This window comes from Patella vulgata, chromosome 2 (genome assembly GCF_932274485.2).
Source record: "Patella vulgata chromosome 2, xgPatVulg1.2, whole genome shotgun sequence".
Classification (NCBI taxonomy): Eukaryota; Metazoa; Mollusca; class Gastropoda; family Patellidae; genus Patella; species Patella vulgata.
The window spans coordinates 59,352,786-59,376,243 of NC_065880.2; the positions used below are offsets into that span (position 1 = coordinate 59,352,786).

Sequence of the window (23,458 nt, forward strand, 5' to 3'; positions counted from 1 at the left end):
TGAATGAAAGTTCAGGAATTGATGTACTGTGTAATAAATTACAAATAGGCCGGCTTATTAGTTCCCATGAACGAACATTGGAAAATTAAGTCTCATGTCTTTGGAAGTTAATTAATCAAAGTCTTTCTTATGTCATCTAGGCCTAAGCTGCCATTTGCCAGAGTTCTTGGTCTCTTCTGTTATTTTACTCTCCTAGGACAATTTAGCGCGAGTAAGTCAGTTACTCGCCAAACTCGGGCAGGGTCTTTTTTGCGTGAGTAATCGGGTACTCACGCGGTGTTTCTTCGTGGCAAGCACTGATGAAGGTACCAAAGTGATCTACAGAGCACGGTGGATGATCAAGTTGTGTGCTCATCTAGAGGAACCATAAGTTCAGCGCTTGCTCCCTGCTCTCATGAGGAAGCAGACTCGAGGATCTTCGTCCATATTAAGAACATGGCTCAGCAGGGACACACGAAAGTGATGATTCGCACTGTCGATACTGATGTGGTGGTCACAGAAGTTGCCAAGTTCTTGCAGATTGGCCTGGAAGAGCTGTGGGTTGCCTTTGACACTGGTAAGAACTAGACACATTGGGATACACCAGATAGTCAGCCGCATCGGGCCAGAGAAGTCGCAGGCACTGTCATTTTTCCATGCGTATACAGGCTGCGACACTGTCATTCTTCTCAAACCGTGGAAAGAAGTCCGTTTGGCAGGCATGGGAGGCATATCCGGATGCTACAGAGCCCTTCCACGCACTGTGTTCCAGGCCTCATGACATATCGAAGGTGACGATGGAGACCCTGGAGCGGTTTGTGGTCCTGATGTATGATCGCACCAGCAAACTTCAAGGTGTGGATGCTGCAAGGTGCCATCTCTTCTCAAAGAAGTCCAGGGAGATAGAAAATATACCTCCAACATCTGCAGCCCTACTGCAACATACGAAGAGAGCTGCATTCCAAGCAAGCCACATCTGGGATCAGTGCTTAGTGCCCAAGCCATTTGTTCCCTTACCAGGTGATTGGGGTTGGGAGAAGTGCTATGGACAATGGGCAACTGTATGGACCACGCTTCCTGAGGCCGCCAAGGCTTGCTACGAGTTACTTAGCTGCAAGTGCAAGAAGATGTGCAAGGGAAACTGCAAGTGCCACAGGGCAAACCTGCAGTGTACTTCACTGTGTGCTTGCGATGGACAGTGTTATGGAAAATGATAGTCATTCGTATTGCTTTTATGGTTATTGCGCCTAAGGTTAGAAACTAGTAATTTACTTCTAACTTCTATTAATTGTTTACTTCTATACCAATCTCGTTTCACCATAGACATTTTTTTATTTTTATTTTTGCTGTGTCTCTGGAACACACAGCCGCCATTGGTGCCTATTGACCTTGCAGCTAAACTAGGCCACCCATACTCACCAAATTTGCTCAACTGATAGATTTTCAGGTGATAAATCCGAAAATTTTTGTCTTGAAGTTGAAGTTGTGTGAAGTAGCATTCCATGCAAAATTGTCAAAATTGAAATTATTTTCTCTTAGGGTTACCAGAATTGAATAAATTGGTTTCAAAATTTTGTTTTCCTCCCTCAAAAGCAGCTGTTTCCACTCCATATTTGCTTATATAAAGAATATTTCATTCATCAAATCAATAGATATGAGAAACTGTCTGCCATATTGACTAGAGAAGAAATGAAAATTGAGTGGAAATTCAGATCTGGCAACCCAAAATCCAAGATGGCACATGATCTTTGCCAGAGGAACAAATAACCAAAAATATTTTTCTGGTAAAACGAGATTGCTTCTATACGTCATTGATGATGACATCATAACTATTTCAAGTCAATCGGATTGACGTTAGCCGACATAGTCAACATCGGAAGTTCAAACTAATGAATTTACTGGATTCCTTGACCCCCGAAAATGTGGGGGTAGACACTGAAATTACATTTCGATCTGCCTTTGTTTCAAAGTTATAGGCAAAAGTATGTCAAATATGGCGGCCATCTTGGAATCCAATATGGCCCACATCGAAAGTTCAAACTAATGAATTTACTGGATTCCTTGACCCCGAAAATGTGTCGGTAGACACTGAAATTACATTTCTATCTGCCTTAGTTTCAAAGTTATAGGCAAAAGTATGTCAAATATGGCGGCCATCTTGAAATTCAAGATGACGGCCACCAGGGGTCATTTCAGAGTTGGGTCCTAATCGAAAAATGATCCTACAGGGGTCCCCTATAAGTGTGCCAAGTTTCATAATTTCTCCACAAACTGAAATATTTTTCGACTTAGCCGCTGGACTATTGATATACCATATTTTTACGCTATTTGAGAACGAACGGCGGCCATTTTGTCTGTCAGTTTTGGGCCGATTTTCATGAAATTTGAACTCAGCCGTCCTTAGGGTGTAACGGTGATATAATAATATGGTTTTTTAAATCGGATAAAAATTATCACCTCTATAGGGTCCATAAGCTAAAAACGCGATTTTTCGTACAATCAGGGGTCATAATTTAGGAAGTTACGTTCAGATATGCAAGAATATCGAAAGGAACCAAGATATTTGAGTTATACTATTCAAAAAAAGTAGGGGATATTTGATTTTGGGGGCATAATACTAAAATATGCAAATGACTACGAAAAAAGTCGCTATAGAACCTAACAGAAGAAACATTTCCAGTTACATGTGACGCCCAAACGCACCAATAGCTACCGCATGGAATGCAGGTGATGCTTGGGATCATCATGGGGGTCCAACCCAAGATTTGCACGACTCTGACTCTGACTCTGACATTGTGACATTGAATTCCAGGGTGGAAACATAAGTTTAATTGTTTTAGTGACCAGAAAACAAATTTTGATATGCGTCGGCTTACCCAAAATGAAAGGTTACGTGCCCTTGGCATGCTACAGATCGGCACAACACAGGCGGTTGTGGCGCGGACGATGAATGTTTCTCAGTCTGTCATAAGCAGGCTATGGTCCAGATACCGTGATACACAATCTGTACAGGACAGACCACGCTCAGGTCGACCAAGGGCGACAACTCAAGCCCAGGATCGATTTATCCGTACCTTGGCCTTGAGAAATCGTGTCATCACAGCAAATCAGATCAGCGCTCGTCTTCAAACAGACACTGGTGTGAGAGTGAGTGGCCAGACGATTCGGAATCGACTGCATAGGGGTCACCTTCGCGCCCGACGTCCTCGCGTGATCCCTTGTTTGAGAGATCATCACATTCAGGCAAGACGTCGTTGGTGTAGGGATCGTCAACACTGGGATAATCGACGCTGGAGCAATGTGATGTTTTCAGATGAGTCAAGGTTCACTGTTGATTTTTTGGACAGACGTAGGAGGGTGTGGCGTCGTCGAAACGAGCGCTTCCAAGACGTTAACGTCATCAGACATGATCGATTTGGGGGTGGTTCTGTTATGGTGTGGGGAGGCATCACTGTTGCCGGAAGAACGGCTTTACATGTTGTTGCAGGGTGTGTTACAGGCCAGTACTACCGGGACAACATCTTGGCAGTCCATGTTGTGCCGTTCGCACGATGTCATGGCCGCCGTTTCATCTTCCAGGATGACAACGCAAGATGTCACAGGGCCAGGATCGTTACAGGTTACCTCCAACAACAGAACATCAAAACATTACCTTGGCCAGCACTGAGTCCCGACCTCTCCCCCATCGAGCATGTCTGGGACATGCTTGGACAGAGGTTACGTCAACGTCAACAACGTCCTGCCAATGTCCAAGAACTTGCTGCTGCGTTGCAACAGGAATGGGACAATCTGGACCAAAATGACCTTAGACGTCTCATTAGGAGTATGCCACGTCGGATCAATGCTTGTTTGGCAAACAGAGGAGGATTTACCCGTTACTGACTTGGTTGTGATGCTGTGGTAACTTTGCTGTTTGACCCCGGGTATCATTTTACCCTTATAAAGGTCAGTCTGTGCCTTACTTAGTCTTAACGATCATTTGGAATAAATCGATGAATGTGAACTTCATTTCATTTTGTCATTTGTTTCTTCGTCAGTTTCATTAGGTGACTTTAATAACACTTAAAAATCAAATATCCCCTACTTTTTTTGAATAGTATATAATCATATCATACATTTCAAGTTTAAAATAAATCGGATAAAATTTGTGACCTCTACAGTGTTCACAAGCTAAAAACGTGATTTTTCGTACAATCAGGGGCCATAATCCATGATGTTACAGTCCGTTACATGCCAATATCGAAAGGAACCGAGATCTTGCTGGAAATACGATTGTTTAGATATTTTGTTAGGTTGTCGTTAGAGGGAAGTGTTTTCAGGAGATTCTGAATGCGACGATCCACGATGATCGGATCTTGTTCGCCGGCAATACCATTTTCACCAAAGAGTTCGTTAACAATGCGCTTTCTTTCTGATCTACTCACTCCAACTTTGTTGCTTAGATAGTCCAAAACATTTGGTTTAATATGGTGGGTACACACAAATGTTGTTGCATCTCGAAAATTTCTTTTTATGGCATTTCGCAGTCCCAGTTCATCGTCCGAACCAATAACTGTTAAATCACTGAACACTCTGTAATTCATAATTTTATAATTCCACACTACAATCTGAAACCACATGGTCCACCATTAAAACTTCCACCCTTCCCAACCAACCCCACAGTCATTTCCTGTTACAGAACATACTGGAGTAATAAGCCAGACAGAGTTATGTCCCATGAATTACTTCACAGGTACAATGTACATGTATGTTAACACACTCCCCTTTTTTCTTTAAAGAAAAAGATTAAAGAATGTCATTGCAGAAAGTAATAAAAATAAATTGAAGTGAAACATCTATTCACCCAGTGGATAGTCAAAATTAAAAGTAAACATTGAAAAACAAAAACACATTAACATTAATTCAGTTTATCTCAAAACACTAGTCATTTTCATAGGATCTATTCGAAACTGCCACGTTGAAGAATGTTAACCAGGGATTTATTGGATGCGCCATGTTTGGTAAGACAGTCCGATAATTGATGGCAAGCTTCAACCCAAATGACTTTAGAAATGTCTCCATTACTTAACATCTGTTTAATACTCGCAATATCTATTCTGAGTCTTTTTTCATTGACAAGTTTGGTTGAATGTATATTCTCGAACAAGGATTTATTGTCCGTAAATATTTCAATTCTAAGTCGATTCTGTTTCACACCATACAAAATTTCACTGTACAGACATCCTAAGAAATAAGCAGAGTCTATGGCTTCTACCATGGATAGAGTTTCTGCAGCTAACATACTTTTCACAATACGTCTTATTTTGTGGGACTTCCATGTAAGGGGACAACATTTACCACTCGAGTCAATAAGGAATATGATGTATCCAGCAGCACTTGATACTCCGTCACATAAATTTGCGTATGATGCATCACAATACACACCAAGATAAGCATTAGTTAAGTTGATTTGTGGAAACTTGATGAATACATCATCATATCTAATTTTCTTTATGAGTTTATTGACGCGAAGAAGATCTTGAACTTTTGGATCTTTAACGGTTATGCTTAATTCAAGTGCATCGAAACTTGCATCAGGGCGCGTTTGGTTGGTAACCCACAGTATCTGTCCAACAGCACTACGCAACTGCATCAGTTCATTATGATTGTGCGGTTCAGATTTCTGAGAAGCACGATTTGACGAAACAACAATAGGTATGAGTTCTTCTACATAAGATGACTGATTAACGACAATGGAGTCCAATCTGTGATTTACTTGTAAACCTATGTAACTAAATTCCCCATCTGCTCTTTTACCTATTTTAAAAATGTTTTGTAATTTATCCATGACTCTTTCCTTAAATGTAGGTGTGCCACACCAAATAAAATCATCAACATGTATCACTATTATTCCATTCAGTTCACTGTCAGAATGAAAGAAAAACAGCCCAAAGTCTATCTCACTTTGTTTACATTTTAACTTGACCAGTTAAGGCAGCTTTAATATCTATTGTATTACATTTCCAAGAAAACGATGAAGCTAGAGACAGAAATATACGTAAAGTTTCTTTACTAGCTGTGGGTGAATCTGATTGGATAAATTCTTGTTCTTCAAAGCCTCTGGCCACCAGTCTTGCTTTTACACCTCTTTTTCCTTCAATTTCTTTTTCTGTTATCACCCATCTAGTAGTCAAATAAGGTTGTCCACAATATTCAACTTCATCAAACACGTCAAAATTTCTCCAGTTCTCTATCTCCTTATCTTTTGCTAATTTCACATCATATTCATCGTGCCGTGAAGGGGGTATAAACACAACATTACAGTCTGCTTGGTTATGATCAGCATCAGTGACAGTAGGATCATTGGTAATATTGATAGTGTCAAGTTTTGTCCACTGAGTAACACCATTATCAAAATTTACTACTTCAATGGAACTGTCACTTAAATGTTCAACATTAAACCAATGTTTATATTTTCCGGTGCTTTTACCAGCTCTACTTACTATTTTGGCTTCTATCCAGTTTCCATCTTTTGACTGATATTTAATTGTGTCATCTATTTTAAGTGATTCTGGAAGATTTATATGTGTTTGTTCACTTTCTTTTGTTCCTGTGCCGATTTCTGGTTCTCTATTGTTTGTTAGAGATGTTTGATTTGATGTGGGGTTGAGGGTGTTTATAGAGGGTTGTTCTATGTCAGTGTCTTTGTTTTGAAATTCCTCGTCAACTCTAATTACTCGATATGCTGCTACGCGGACAAAAATCACTGCCATGTCTAATAAATACAATTTTATGGTCTTGACCTAAAACACGACCAGGTCCTTTCCATTCGTTGCTAGATTCACGTTTATAATAGACTTTCTCACCAATACTAAAAATATCTCCGCATGGTCTTATTTGATGACGAAGTGCGCGACGAATACGTTCTGATGACTCTGATTCAATGAATGCTTTTCGTGCTGAATGTAAGGCATTGAGATGCTTATAAAATACTTCGCTGTTTGTTGTGCCTTCAAGTGCCGGAGGCTTGTTTACACAAACGGAGGGTAAATTGGGGTTTCTACCAAAGACTAATTGGTACGGGCTATAACCATGTACCATCTGCAAAGAATTTTTAGAGTTTATTGCCCAAACCAATGCAGTCTCCAAATCTAGTCCTGGATTTTCTGACAAAACTTTAGTTACATTGTCATCAATAATAGAATGATTCCTCTCACATATCCCATTTTGCCACGGACTCATTCCGGCAGAATTCCAGACTTCTACATTAAGATTCTCCGCCATATCCCTGTATAAATCATTTGAAAATTCACCGCCATTGTCAGTAAGAAATTTATTTGGTGGGCCCATTCCACTTCCAATCCAGTCTCATTACTTTATCAATAATTGTTGATGGGAGTTTATTCTTTATAATGGCAGCTAAACTAAATCTTGTTGCTATATCTATCAGATGAAGGAAATACACACCAGGGCGCCATTCTTTCAAGTCCATTGCCACTATATCATTGAATTCTGTTGTTAATGGCAATGAGACAACAGGTCTGGGTGGAGTCTATTCTTAAAGCGTTTACAAATATCACAACTATTTGTAACATTTTCAATAATTTTGGCAGTTTCAGGACTTTTATCACCAGCGTCATTTAACAAAGCTTTTAGTCTCTTGCTTGATGGGTGGGCAAATTGTTTATGTAATTTTACTAATGCCTTTTCTTTATCTCCCTCAATCAGATTATTTATATTGAACAAAACTTAGTTGTTTCTGTCAGCATATTTGTAATACAAATCGGGATACTGTAGTGGCCAGCTGATGTGCACTGTAAATCTACATTTTGTCCAAATATAGTTGCCTGATCTCTCCCTAGATCTAAGACAACATCAGCTTTCTTCATTGTTGGTTTTCCAAGCAATAATGGTATATCGCAATCAACCACATCTGCAGATATACGACATGACACACCGGCGATTTCACAGGGAAATGTCACTTTTTCTTTGTACTTAAAACACTGGCCACTACCAAATTTAAAGGTAGTATTACTGTCGGTTCTCTCAACAGTTTTTAATAGTTCAGGACCCAAAGTTTCTAGATAGTAGTTCATCCATGTTTCTCCTGCAACTGTTGAGCTACAAGCGCTATCTAATATGGCTGAATTAAATGTCTCATTCAATAAAACCTGCATTTCCCCATTATGACTTCCTGTAAAAAGCACACCCTTTTCACCTGAAATTTCTGTCTCATATACATGTACCCCTTTCTCCTTTTCAATGTTTTCATAAGAATGGGGACAATTTTTGGCAAAGTTCAAAATTGATTCACGTATGACACATTTCATAGGAAAACCATTTTCATCTACTGGATTTATCTGTCTGTTGGGGGGGAAAGAATTTCCCTGAAATCTTGGCCTCGGTAACATATTAAAATTTCTCGTATTTGAATCATAGGCTCTTCTTGAATAAGTTTGATAGTTGGGTCTGTTCATGCCAAAACTTCTCATATTAACAGCATTTGGTGGGGTTCTTGAATAACTTCGTCCTCGATTATTGGATCTAAATCTATTTTCAAGTTGAAATCTCCCTTGATTATTCCAGCGCCGTAACATGTTTACCTCTTGTGGCTCATCCGCTAAAAAAATTGATGTTGGTTCAAGCTTGATGTTTGAAGTGTTAGCACTGGGATATTGTGGAATTGATTGTTGTCCAAAAAATTTCTTCAATGCCACTGCAGTCTGTCTGAATAATGTGTCTTTCTGTTCATAATTAACCCCAGTTAAAACTAACTGTCGATCTTTATGGGATAAACAGGCACTATCTAATAATTTGAAGGCCAACACAGAATTTGGTAACTCCATACCACATTTCTTTGTCAAATTATATAATTTCTCAAATTCTATCACATAATTTTCCATAGTTTCGCTGTTCCGTCTATATTTGTCAAAATTCACAAACTTGTCATAGGCTTCTGTCAATTCATCTTTCTTGTATATTGTGTTCATAAATGTTATTAAAGTTTCTAGTCCATCATCACTATTTAATTTTTCAACTCCTAATTCACAGAAAACTTTGTCTCGAATAGTTCCTTCACTTTCTGGGAGAGACAGTGCAACCACAGAGCCTTGCTTCCTTTTGCTCAAGGTTGTCACTGACTGCCAAATTTTAATTTCATCTAGCCACCTTCCATAAGGAATTTTCTCTGAGAAAGGTGGAGGTTGCAAGTTTTTGGCATTTCCATTACCAGCACTAGAAGTCATTTTTTTTATTATTATTGATTGTCACTAAATTTTCCACTAAAATCAAATTCCACTTAAATTTTCAACAATTATGTCCATCAACCACGCTCTGCTACCATGTTAAATCACTGAACACTCTGTAATTCATAATTTTATTATTCCACACTACAATCTGAAACCACATGGTCCACCATTAAAACTTCCACCCTTCCCAACCAACCCCACAGTCATTTCCTGTTACAGAACATACTGGAGTAATAAGCCAGACAGAGTTATGTCCCATGAATTACTTCACAGGTACAATGTACATGTATGTTAACAATAACAAGATTTTTCATTTCTTCCGTTGTAGAAAAAAATAGGCCTAAAGAAGAGAGGGTGTTCCCTGGTGGTATGTTTCCTCACTGCTAAGTTTTTTAAAAAAACGCGACCGTCACATGCACGTCTGAAAGATTAAAAGTTTTATCGAATCCTAAAACAGCGCCATTATTTTTTGCACAAAATTTGTTTATATCTTTTATCTGATCGTCTGTAAAGCAGACAAAAGATGGCACTTTTGATTTGGTGTGGATTACCTGTTGGACAAATGGATCACTTTGAACAAGGTTTTCTAATTGGAGGACATTGTCAGCAAAATTTTGAATATAGCCCTTGGCAGCATGTTCCTTCTGTAATATAGTATACCTTTTCCGGATCTGCTTAATATCCCTTGGACTGCTTAATTCACTATTTTGCAGGAGATGTTTCTGGTAAACATTAGATGGCATACACGTTCTGGCTTCTTCACCCATTGATTGCAGTGCAGTATGTGGTGTTCTTACATATGGTCTGTCTGACTGTTTCGTGTTACTGTGGGTATTACGACCAGGAAAAAACCAATGTACTCAACCACGGCATAGTTACTGGAACTGGACCAAGTGACTCTGCGTTTGTAGATTGAAGATATCTTAAGTGTGGAGTAGGAGCGATGGGCAATAGTAATATCTTTAGGATCTGGTTGTGGTTCAAGAGGGACATAGATTCGTTTCTTGTCTAACTGTTTTGGGGTACAAAATTGGCCTTGACGTTTAAAAATATTCAGTGGTGGACGGTTTGAATTAAGGAAATAAGATATCGGATATAGGCGACGTTCCTTTGGTCGTCTGCCACACACCACAGTCATCCCAAAAAACACTTGGTTGTCCGTTTCGTCGTCTCGTAGAACCTATTTGTAATTCATCAAAAGGCCCCTTTTATCGGCATTTCAGTCCTAATTTTAACTCACAATATTATTTGACCCAATCCATTCCATGTCAATATGCTAATTGTATTTCGAAAATTCATTTATCTGCTCATAACTTAATTATAGAAACAGGTAAGATGCAACAGTGTTGTTAGAACTAACAGATTTTGTGATAATGATGAGGTGAAGATGAGTACCATTTTGTATTAATACGTAAAAAATATAAAGATATTCGCTGTTGCGTACAAGGAGCAGTCATTTTGTCCGGTAGTTTCAGTCAGATTTTTACGAAATTTTAACTTAACCTTCATTGATGTGTAACAGTGATATATTTAAACGTTTTGTAAAATTAAATACAAATTGTGACTCCAAGCGGGTCCATAATCCAGGAAGTTACATTCAATGGGGCGCGATTATCGAAAGGAACCAAGATCTTTGTGGCATAAACATAAATTTAAAGTTTAATCAAAATCGGATCCAGGGGTCGAAAACGTTGATATATTATATATTTACACTTTGTGTAAGAGGGGCGGCTGATATTTTGTCCGGCCATTTTAATCTGATTTTAACAAAATTCTAGTGCAACCATTAATAGGGTGTAACGGTGATATATGCAAACTTTTTTTTAATCAGATAAAAATTGTGATCTCTAGATGGGCCACAATCTAAAAACACGATTTTTCATACAATCAAGGGCCATAATTCAGGAAGTTACAATCCGAGAATATCGAAAGGAACCAAGATCTGTGGGTTATAAACATGTATAATCATGTTTCATCAAAATCTGACCAAAATTGTGGACCCTAGAGGGTCGACAACCTTGATATACCATATCAAGCTCAACCATCATTAGGGTGAACTAGGATATATTCAAACGTTTTTTTTTTTTTAAATTGGATAAAAATTGTGAAATGCCAATATCGAAAGGAACCAAGATCTTTTGAAGATAATTCTATATTTCAAGTTTCGTCAAAATCTACAGTGTAACGGAGATATATTCGAACAGTTTCATAAATCGGATAATAATGTGAACTGTAGAGAACCAAGGGCATAATTCAGGAAGTTACAATCCGATATGCGCGAATATTGAAAGTAAGGATGTAACGGTTCAAAAATTCTTGAACCAGTTAACTGGTCGTTAAAAACCCAACCGTAACCGGTTAACCCATAAAAATTTTCTATCAAAATATTTGTTGTGCCAAAATAAGACTTGATAATATATTTTTGAATTATTAGTATTACAGCTTTTAAGTTAACAGTCAGTACAAATTCCATTCATTCATTCATTCATTCATTCTTTCTTGATGTTTCATTTCTCCATCTTGGACGCTGACAGGTCAGGTAATGTGATGTATAGACCAGTGGCAGTTGAATTGAAATCATGTTGATTTTTAAAAAAAAAAAAAAAAAGCTTCACTAAGACTTCATAAGATTAATTATGAAATCAATATTTGAAAGTAAACCTTTGGATTTTTAAATACAAAATAAGTTTGATTATTCAACATCATCTAATTCCAAAGAATTTACTACATGTGTTGCTATCACAAGCCATGCTGTATTGTATGGTACCAGTGACCCATATGTCAACTTTGACCCCACAGCATTGCGCACTCGAGTGATCATATAAACAATTTTACTATTCTATTTTAATATTATTTCATCACATCATACTTGTTTCCTTTTGAGACTTTGTTTATGGAGTGATGAGGTTAATACTGTAAAACAATTAATCTGTCAATCAGTTGAGGCTACTTAATGCTTGGCAGCGAGTGCTAATAACATATACAAATGTCAAAACATTTAGAGTCATTAACTTCTCGAGACTTATTACAAATGACAAGTGCTATTTGAAATATTTATGTGGTCTTAGTGAAAGAAAACAATGTTGTGGCTATCATTCCTGGGTTTGAAAGTCCGGTATCATTTGAAAACGAATACCGATTAGTTATTTTTTGAACCGGTTCAACAGTGCAACCGAACCGTGACTGGTTAACCGAGTGACCGTTTACATTCTTAATTGAAAGGCACCAAGATTTTGGGCTATAAACATTTAGTTCAAGTTTCATCAAAATCGATCAAAATTGTAACATCTAGAGGGTTCACAACCTTGAAATGCCATATTTTTACACTATTTGTGTCTAACAGTTGTATTCTGATTTTGACGGAATTCGAATTCAATCGTCATTACGGTGTAACGGTGATATATGCAAACGGTTTTTGAAGCCAAAAACGCGATTTTTCGTACAATCAGGAGCCATAATTCAAGAAGTTACAATCCGATACGCGCCCATATCGAAAGGAACCAAGATCTTCGGGTTATAAACACACAGCATGTGAAAATTGTGACCTCTAGAGGGACCACAAGCTAAAAACAAGATTTTTTTGTACAAATTTTGTGTGCCAATTTCGAAAGGAACCAAAATCTTTTGAAGAAAAGCCTATATTTCAAGTTTCGTCAAAATCAGATAAGAATTGTGACCTGCAAAGTGTCCACAAGCAGCTGAAGGGAATAGAGGAATGTTGTCGAAAAAAATTAAACTCCAACTCAGTCAAATTTTCACAATGGAACCATACACCACAACAATCGCACAAGATACTTTTAGTCTTTTCACAAGCTCGTCTGCACACACCACAAGGCCAAAAAAAGGCCCTACTTGAATATTTGATCTTTCTATGAGTAGCTGTTGTAAATTATCTTATTAACACTCATATAAACAATAAACATATTGTATTACAATGACTCCATGTCCAACATTTGGACGGAACCACCGTTTCACGATGTATGAATATGATTAGCTTAGATATAGCAAGTGAACCCCATTATTGTCTTGTTGTTATTTTTATGTTTGTTATGTGGTCAATACATGAAATATTGGCGACGAGTGATGGTTTTTAGTCTGTAAGTACAGCCTAAATATACCCACCGATGTTGTAATAACAAGTCCTGACTTTTCTACAAATTACCCGTTCTTTGAAGCCTGTGTTATTCTGTGATTTTCAGACAGTAAAATAGAATGGCTAGACAAATAAGAAATATAGAGAACTTTAATGAGAATTTAGAGACATGGGAGAATAGTATTCCGAAAGGTTTGAACAATATTTAGTGGTAAACCAGGTACCAGACGAACGGAAAGTATCGACACTCATTTCTTCGGTAGGACCGACAACCTACTCGCTCCTGATAGATTTGACATGTCCAGAAAGGCCAAGTACTAAAACTTACGATGAACTAGTAAGACTTCTTTGAAATCATCATTCACCTACCCCAAATCTTATAACAGAAAGATGTCGTTTTCACTCAAGATTTCAAGAAGAGGGAGAGAGTGTATTAGAGTTTGTTGCTGCCTTGAGAAAGTTATCTGAACATTGTAATTTCGGAGAAACCTTAAGTGAGACCATAAGGGATAGACTTGTATGTGGCCTACGTAATACACACATTCAGAAAAGATTATTGTCACACAGTGATCCAGATTTAACTTTAAATTGAACTATTGAAATTAGTGTTGCCATGGAAACTGCCGGTAAAGACACTCTTGAGTTGCAAGCTAGATATGGAAGACCAGTTAAAAAACCAGAGGAGTCAAATCAAGTAAATCGGTTTGATCATTCCGATACTAGACAGATGCATCATAAACGCTCTACTACTAGTCAGAGTTCGAAGAGCAGACGTCAATCAGATGGTCAAAGAGAAACTCACAGAGAAACTCAGAAGCCCTGTTCTAGATGTCTAGGTACTAACCACAGTCAGGAAAATCGTCCTTACCTGGATGCTAAATGTCTAAAGTGTCATAAGAAAGGTCACTTAGCCCGTGCTTGTCGAACAGGAAAACCATCCAAGTACAGATTTAAAAATCACAGAAGAATGAACAATTTAGAGGAAGATAATTCCGACAGTGACTATATATCAAAGTTTGAAATATATACAGTGAAGAAAACTGTTGATGATATAATATGGATGAAGCCTAAAGTAAATGATATCCACTTACCAATAATGGAACTAGATACAGGCTCAGCTGTAGCTGTCATGTCCAAGAGACAATTTGAAGAAACATTTCCTTCCGTGAAACTGGAAAAAGTCGACATCAGTTTTAAAATCTATTCCGGTAAGAAAATTATTCCACTTGAAGTGGAGAAGGTTACTGTCAACTATGATGGACAGTGTTTTGACAATATGAATTTATATGTCGTACCACAAGGTAGTTCACCATTGTTAGGACGCAAATGGTTAAGAAAATTTACCGTGGATTGGTCCAAACTTAGTTTACCTCTTAAAGAAATTCATACTGTGGAAACTGATAAAAAGAAGGTATCAGAAGAAATTGAAGCTATGACAGGTAAATACAAAGATATTTTTGATGATAAAACTGGAACAGTTAAAGGTATTAAAGCCAAGTTAACACTGAAGGAAGGATCGACACCCGTGTTTTGTAAAGTTAGGACTGTCGCTTTTGCCTTAAAACCTAAAGTTGATGCTGAATTAGATAGACTTGAAGAGGAGGGCACTATTAGTATTACTAAAGTTTCACATAGTAATTGGGCTACACCCATAGTCCCTGTATTGAAGAAATCGGGCCAGGTTCGAATTTGCGGAGATTTTCATATTACCGTTAATCCATGTTTTCAGATAGATCAATATCCTCTCCCAAACATCGACCACATATTTGGGAATCTAGGTGAGGGACAACACTTTTCAAAAATAGACCTCCGAAAGGCATATCTACACTTAGAAGTTGATGAGGACTCTATAAAGAGTACATTACCATCACAGGCCACGAAATTTCAAATTTTGGCGTAACCAGAAAAATGGTTGCGGGTTTATGCTCTGCGTAACCATTTTCTTTGGTTACCCCAGATGACCATTGCATGACCAATTGGTTACATAAAATGGTTGCGCTGTTTTCATGTTTTGTCCAGATTTAAATGGTGCTATTATTCATTTCCACTTGCAGTGAATGTATTTTTTAAAGGAATAACTTGACCAATTTATATTCTTTTATATTTAATATTATATTTTGAGGTTAAGTGTTTATGACTTTAATCCCACGGTGTCCCCATTTAAACAATAAAACATTAGAAAAAAATGTTCCACTTCACTGAATCCCTACATTTTAATAATTCTTTTATCAATCGGCTTTTTCAAACATCAACTGGCTGATGTAAGTAAATAGCTACTCAGTTAACTGCTCACGGTTTGATTGCAGAGGGGAATCGGTTCCAAAAATTACTAATGGGTTTTCGTTTTTATATCATATCTGACCTTAAAAAAACAGGAATGGTAGCTACCACATTGTTTTTGGTCACTGAAGACTACATGCGTACTTCATATTACACTTGTCACTTTCAATCATTCATCCAAGCATGTAGCATGAGATAGCCTCACTCATATATAGGTAGCGACTGATTGACAAACAGTATTTATAAACCTTGGCACTCTATACACAAAGTCTCAAAAGGAAACAATAGTTTGATGTCATGAAATAATATTAAAATAGACAGGACAGTAAAATCGTTTACATTATCGGTGGAGTGATGATGGGAGGGGGTCAAAGTTGACGACATACATATGGGTCATTGGTACTACAGCATGGCTATAGTGAAAACCGAAAGGAACACGTGTAGTAAATTCTTTGGAAATATAGCCGACATAAATAGTCAAACTCATTTCTCATTTTGTGTTTAAAAATCCAAAGGTAAGCTTTCAAATATTTATGGCATAACTAATCATTTAAATCGAATTAGGGGTGAGGGGCATTTTTAAATCAACCTGCTTGCAACTGGTCAATAGCCTACGTGGTGTCAAAATATGTGATCTGTCAAAGTACCGGTAAGACGGAGAAATGAAATGCCAAGAATGAATGAATGGAGTTTGTGCTGTAATACAAATAATTTAGACCTGTGTCACAAATCATCCTGTATAGAAATTTATCAAATGTGAATAAATCTGTTAATGAAATTTGTTAACGTAACCGATATTTCAATTTGCGTACCCAGGAAATCGGTCGCGTGTTTTTGAGCTGGCACGACCGCACGTAACCGATTGGTATCGTTCGCGTGAAATTTCGTGGCCTGCATCAACACACAAAAGGGACTGTATCAATACAAGTTAGTGTTTGGTATCGCGTCAGCACCTGCGATATGGCAGAGAACCATAGAGCAGGTTTTACAAGACTTATCAGGAGTTCAATGTTTGCTAGATGACATGATTATTACAGGTTAACAGATCAAGAACATTTAGCAAATTAAGAAGGTGTTTTAAAGTGAATATGGGCTAAAAATCAATTTAAAGAAATGTAATTTTTTTAAAGATAGCATAACATTTTGTGGACATATTGTTCATAAACATGGACTTCACAAACAACCAGATAAAATCGAGGCCATGATAAATGCTCCAAGACCAAAGGATGTTCCGCAATTAAGAGCATTTTTAGGACTAGTAAATTACTATCGCAAGTTCTTGCCCGATTTAGCTACAATCTTGTCCCCACTTTTCCAGTTACTCAAGAAGGACAATTATTTTAAGTGTCTCATTTAATAGAATTAAGGAACTTGTAAGTTCAAAATGTGTTTTGACTCATTACGATCCTATGGATTAGGAGCTATAATATCTCATGTGATGTCTGACGGAAAAGAGCGACCCATCGCGTTCGCATCTAGAACCCTAACAAAGGCAGATACAAATTATTCTCATATTGATAAAGAGGCCTTAGGAATTATTTGGGGTATAAAGAAATTTCATTCGTACCTCTATGGTAGATCGTTCACCTTAGTGACTGATAACCAACCATTATCATATATTTTGAATCCCAAAAAAGGAATTTCAGTAACTGCATCAGCACGCCTACATAGATATGCTATTATTCTTGCTGGTTACGATTACAAAATTGAATTTAGAAAGACGTCTAAACACGCCAATTCTGATTCATTATCACGTCTTCCTTTAAAGGTAGAAGAGGAGACAGTTAGTACTGATATGAGTATTAATGCCTTAAATACAGCGTTAGTACTGATATGAGTATTAATGCCTTAAATACAGCTCAAGTTGATTTGTTACCAGTTACTACATCTTCAGTACAACAGGAAACCAGAAGAGATCCTGTGATATCAACTGTTGTCCAGTACACAAATTATGGATGGCCAACCGAGAAATTTAATCAAGAACTAAATGTGTACTATACAAGGAGACATGAGTTAACTGTTCATCTGGAATGTCTAATGTGGGGTCTCAGAGTAGTAATTCCCACAAAATTACGTCAAGATGTTTTCGATCAAGTTCATGAAGGACATATAGGACAATGAAAATGTTAGCTAGAAGTTATATTTGGTGGCCTGGTATTGATAGTGATATAGAAACATTAGCAAAACAATGTACTGGATGCCAGCAATCTCAACACATGCCAAAGTCAGTGCCTATTCACCCATGGGAGTGGCCTTCCAAACCTTGGGAGAGGATTCATATCGATTTTGCAGGACCGTTTTTAGGATACATGTTTTTGATTATCGTCGACTCTCACTCAAAATGGCCTGAGGTAATCAAAATGACTACTGGGAATACATCTGCATCAAGCACCGTGGAAGTTTAAAGAACTGTATTTGCAAGAAACGGATTACCTTCCAGAATTGGCCGAGCATTTTGTTCAATCATTCAAGCAAGCCATGTATTCTAGTAGACCAGAAAAAGGAACTATCCAGAAAAAGTTTATCCAAGTTTCTATTGGCTTATAGTAACACACCACATTGTACAACCAACACTTCACCAGCTAAATTGTTTATGGGACGAGAGCTCAGAACAAAATTACAACTGATTAAACCGGACTTTTCTGCCTATGTCAAGACTAAACAAGAAGATATGTGTAGATATCGCAAAAATCCACATCGCAGTTTTGAAAACGGTCAACATGTAGCAGTACGTGACTACAGAGGTTCCAGCAAATGGGTACCCGTTGTAATTCGTAATCGCACTGGTCCAGTATCTTATCAACTTGAAACCAATGAAAATGTTATCTGGAGACGTCATACAGATCAACTTCGAGATGCTAAGTTCAATGTTCCTCCAGATGAAAACATTCCATTAAATCCAGATTATATTACCGATCCACGAGCGCAAATTGCACCCCCAAATCAACTTGCAACATCTCCAGGAACATCTCGACAGACCACACCGATAAAACCCAGAAGTCCAACGTTAGGACGGATCCACCGTTTCACGATGTATGAATATGATTAGCTTAGATATAGCATGTGAACCTTATTATTGTCTTGTCGTTATTTTTATGTTTGTTATGTGGTCAATACATAACAGTAGCCATCGGGATTGCTAAAGATATTAAAGACAACGATTCTCAATGATTATAGAAATAATTGCAAGTAAGGTGTTGGTAAATGCTGTCGAACCATTAATATCATTTTATGTCCGGAAGTAGCCCACAGACGGGCGTTCCCATGTCAGTATTTTGTTTAATGTGATTGTTGTCGTTTATTACAGATTTCAACAAGAACAATGTAGTAAGTTCCTGTCTATGATTAGAGACAATCAACAAAATGGCCCTGTCAACAAACAGGTTGAACATAAATCTGAACTTCATATCCACTGCAAATTAATTATTAAAATAACTACTTATTTAAGGAATAATCAGTAAGGATTAAGCCGAAATTGTGTGACCCCTGTGTTTTTGCATCTCGTTAGTGGCACAACCCTTAGCTAAAAGTCCTACAGAATACCAGTGTAGAATTCTATAGAGTTTTTTGGGGGGCGTGTCCCATTTTTTATAGGATAAAATTCTATAGTATTCTGCAGAATTTTGGGGACCTGTAGGAAATAACGGCCCCAAATATTCTACAGTTTCTGTAGCGCACATCCTATTGTTTTTCCTACAGATTTATGGCAAAATTTCTATAGGAAAATACTATAGTATTCTATAGGTTTTTTTATTGCACTTTCTGTAGGAAATTCTATAGTTATGTATAGGAATGAATACTGTTGTATTCTGTAGTTTGGAAATTGGGCCACTATAGTTTTCTGTAGAATTCTATAGACTTTTTTTATATAGACTGATTGTCATTCAGCGTCGGACTTGTCGTGGCGGTCCGTGATCCAGAAAAAAATAGAGGACTACGCTAGATCATGGGCCAAGAGAGAAGATGTTATCTCTGATACTCTCTCTCAGATTGGACTAAGAAATTGCATGCAACGTTTGTTAGTCGACACTACTACTAGGCCTAAATATATTTTCAATGATGTTAGCACTGTTGAAAATCTCAATGCCTTACATGACAAGTGTCATTGTTCAGGCTGACAAAGCATCCAATAACATAGTGTTTATATGTAAACGATATTATTATGACTGTCTGTTCAAAGAACTTAGTTTCGGGAAATCAATCGACAGTGCTACGTATAAACGCTCTACTCTTGGTAAGGATGAAATTATATCCAATCACAGATCTGTACTCACTTCATTTGGTACTCTGTGTGGAGATTGGTCAAAATCGTATTGAGTGCAAATACTTGTCCATCGAAGATAATTTCTATAATTTCTAGTATTTTTTAGAAAAAAAAACGCTTCAAATATATGGTAAATTAGTTATAATTCATATTTAAAGTTCAAGAAAGCTAAATATTTTAATAAAAAAACCCACTAAATATGAAAATATATGATTTGGTTTTGTTGAACACAGTACGTACGTGGCGGTAAAGAATGCCAGTCAAGTCGCCCACAAGCAAAGTCGTCCACACAAAAAATCTAGTTAAGTCATCCACACCCGTTGGTGGAGTCGTCCACACGACTTAGTATAATTTTGGGATATAGCGATACGTTGGTGGAGTCATCCATAAGACTTAATTTAATTTCGGAATATAGTAATACGTTGGTAAAGTCGTCCACATGTCATAGTTTACTTTCGGGACACGTAAGGTATTCTTAATTAGTATATTTTGGTTTTGAGTTCTGCGTGATCATCCTTTCTCCCTGGTTTTCAGAAAATCGCCACACTAGAGCGGCCCTGTTCATGAATAAACAACAAAGTAAATCATTTTATTCAATAAATAACAATTTAATAAACAAATGTAAATAATCATAAAACAATTGCATTAATACAACAATTTCATTAATATAACAAATTAATATAACAAATGCAATAACAATTTCATTCAAATATACTACATGCACAAGCCGGTTTATGTTTTTGTACTCAATCCATGTTCTGGCTATAAATTTAATATTGGTGTGAAAAAATGTCTCAATTTATTAGTCAGTTTAATTTAGAATCTTCGATAACATTTTTGTCATTTGTATGCTTAATCATTAGAGTACCCTTATTTTTCCGTTTTGAAGGTTTGCTGAATTTTGTGCGGCATTTATACAGAAATGGTGGAGGACATTAGACTTGGACACTATTCATGCAAAAATGTTACGAGATATGGTACAAGAGGAGGTAGAATATGAGGAGGAAGAAGAGTTTGAGGAAACTGCGGAAGATGAAGACGGGGATGCTGAAGAGTCAGAAGAGGAGGTTGAAGTGGAGGTAGAGATAGAATATGATGGTCAAGCTGATCCTGGAGGTGATCAGCCTCAAGAAAAAGTCAAGAAAAATGGGAAGAAAATAACTCAAGTAAAGAAGCCCAAAGAAAAGAAGGAAAAGGCAAAAGTGAAAAAGACACGAACTGTAAAAAAGACAAAAGTTGTACAAAAGAAACCTGAGAATATAAAACAAGTGGTTTATGCAGCATTTCAACAACATATAAAAGGTTTAAAAGATGAGAGAGATCGGGAGAAGATGGATCGTAATGAAGCTGCATGTAAAATACAGAGACAATGGCGAAGGCATATTGTAAGTAAAGTCCACTATTAAACATACATTATGCAAGAGCTAAATCTGCCTATTGCAAGTCTTTCTTTAAAAATGAAATGTTTTCTAAATTATTAATTAGACATTAACTAACTTATCCAGACCATAATCAACTCTGGATGGCATCAGATTTCTCTGATATTAAATAGATTAGAACAGTTCAGCCATATTTTGATTTAACTAAAAATTGAGGAGCGAGTCATAGCTTCGAACAACAAGTACAGTGGTTGAAATTATTGCATACATCCTGCCAAACCTTCAAAGGCTAATATCTTCGCTCGCAATAGAGTAATTTGAATGAAATTTTCAAATTATTCATTTTACACTATCTATTTTCGAACTATTATACAGTATAATAGCAAGAATGGCTAGCTCTTTATCTAAATCTTACATAATGTATCTTTAATTAGTTTTATACGCCCACATTTCAGTGTTTCTTAAGCAAAGTTAGTATTTTTACTGACGAAACTTTGGATAAAAACGATGGCTTTTGACATTGTCATTGTATTCTATTTATTATTTTTTATCAACTTAGGCAAAATCGCCGCTGAAATTTGCATAGTGTGTCCAGAGTCCTGATACCGAATTTATATTCGCCTAAATGTTTCACTCAAATCAAACATGTTTGATATATTCGGCCGAATTTTCATTCGCCACTTTTATATTCGCCTAGTGTGTCCAGTTCGTCGGAGACATTGCCCTATTATAGAATTCATTTGCTAATCACTGATGTTGAGAAAGACAAAATAGCAACTATCACGGCTTTGTAACCGCCAATGTCTTCCTTGGCCAATTATGGGGCTTGGATGGCCGAATGGTTAGCATGTGCGCGCGTTGTATCACAAGATCTGGTTCCCGGTTGTACATGACAAGGAGTAGGGTTGCCTGTTCAACTTAGTGGGTTTTCTCCAGGTCTTCCGTTTTCCTCCCACTGCTAAAGACCCCAACGCGCAAGCGAATTATTGAAATAAAATTGAACAATGTGTTAGTCCCGAAATGACCTCTCTCCTCAGCCAATTGTCGAACGAGATTGTTAAAAAAAAAAAACCTGTGCGTCTAGGCGAAGGATCCCGGTTTTAGCCCAGTCATTCTACTCCGACTCATATGGCATAACATTAAAAAAATCACATCAATTGCAGTCATTTTTTTATACGCCTGCATTTTCATGTCCGTCCATCTGGACGTCTGTACACAATTTGTTTGTTGACACTCTACAGGTCACAATTCTTATCCGATTTTGACAAAACTTGAAATATAAGTCTATCTCCCAAAGATCTCGGTTCCTTTTGATATTGGCATGTATCAGAGCGAAAGTTCATGGATTATGGGCCCCTGATTGTATGTTTTTAGCTTGTGGACACTCTAGAGGTCACAATTTTTATCCGATTTAGATGAAACTTGAAATCTCGGTTCCTTTCGATATTTGTGCATGACTATGTCCCGTGATTGTACAAGGAAGTCGCGATTTTAGCTTGTGTGCCCTCTAGAGGTCACGGTTTTTATCCGATTTTAAAAATTGTTTAAAGGACAATATTGGTGCCAGTCATTATCACATATATGATAGAGCTGGTTAAACACATTCCAAATATAATTTTAACACAGAGATCATTGCTATAATAGCTGAGTAATACAGGTTTCCTGAATCGGAAGTGACGAACGCCAAAGGAAAACACGAGTCATCTCTCTATATAACTGACTGATGTGACGAGTGATAAAGGATAAACGGGCAAATTTCTGCTCACTAATAATTCCATCAAAGACCAAAAGTTTATATCCTAAAGATCTTAGTTCCTTTGGATATTCGAACATATTTGACAATAACTTCCTCGATTGTGGCTCCTGATTGTATGAAAATCTCAGGGTTTTTTTAGCTTGTTCTCTATCCATCTCTTGCAAAATTTGGGCATATCTTGCCTGGCAACTGCTGGTTATTAGACTGTAACTTTCTGGATTATGGCCCCTGATTGTACAAAAAATCGCGTTTTTAGCTTGGGGAACCTCTAGAGGTCACAATTTTTATCTGATTTTAAAAACCATTGAAATATATCACTGTTGTTACACCATAATGATGGTTGAGTTTGAATTTTGTAAAAATCGGAAAGAAACTGACAGACAGAACGACCGCTCCTTGTACGTGAATTGGGCAGAGAATTTGCCTTGTGTGTCAACTCAAAATTCAGCTGCGAAGATCCGATGATTGACTTGGGCATAA

The 23,458-nt window shown here is 37.3% G+C and overlaps 1 protein-coding gene across 10 annotated transcripts in view; it reads left to right on the forward strand.

Annotated features, from left to right (window-relative positions):
- Positions 1-23,458, forward strand: part of LOC126811172 (uncharacterized) — a 213,723-nt gene that overhangs the window by 102,662 nt on the left and 87,603 nt on the right. For all 10 annotated transcript variants that reach the window (XR_008786066.1, XM_050536712.2, XM_050536711.2 and 7 more), the window contains one exon: positions 20,733-21,228. Coding sequence is in view for 9 of the 10 variants with exons in the window: in XM_050536712.2 (XP_050392669.1) it covers positions 20,733-21,228 (496 nt within the window). In the remaining variant the exon portion in view is untranslated. The remainder of the gene's footprint in view (positions 1-20,732; positions 21,229-23,458) is intronic.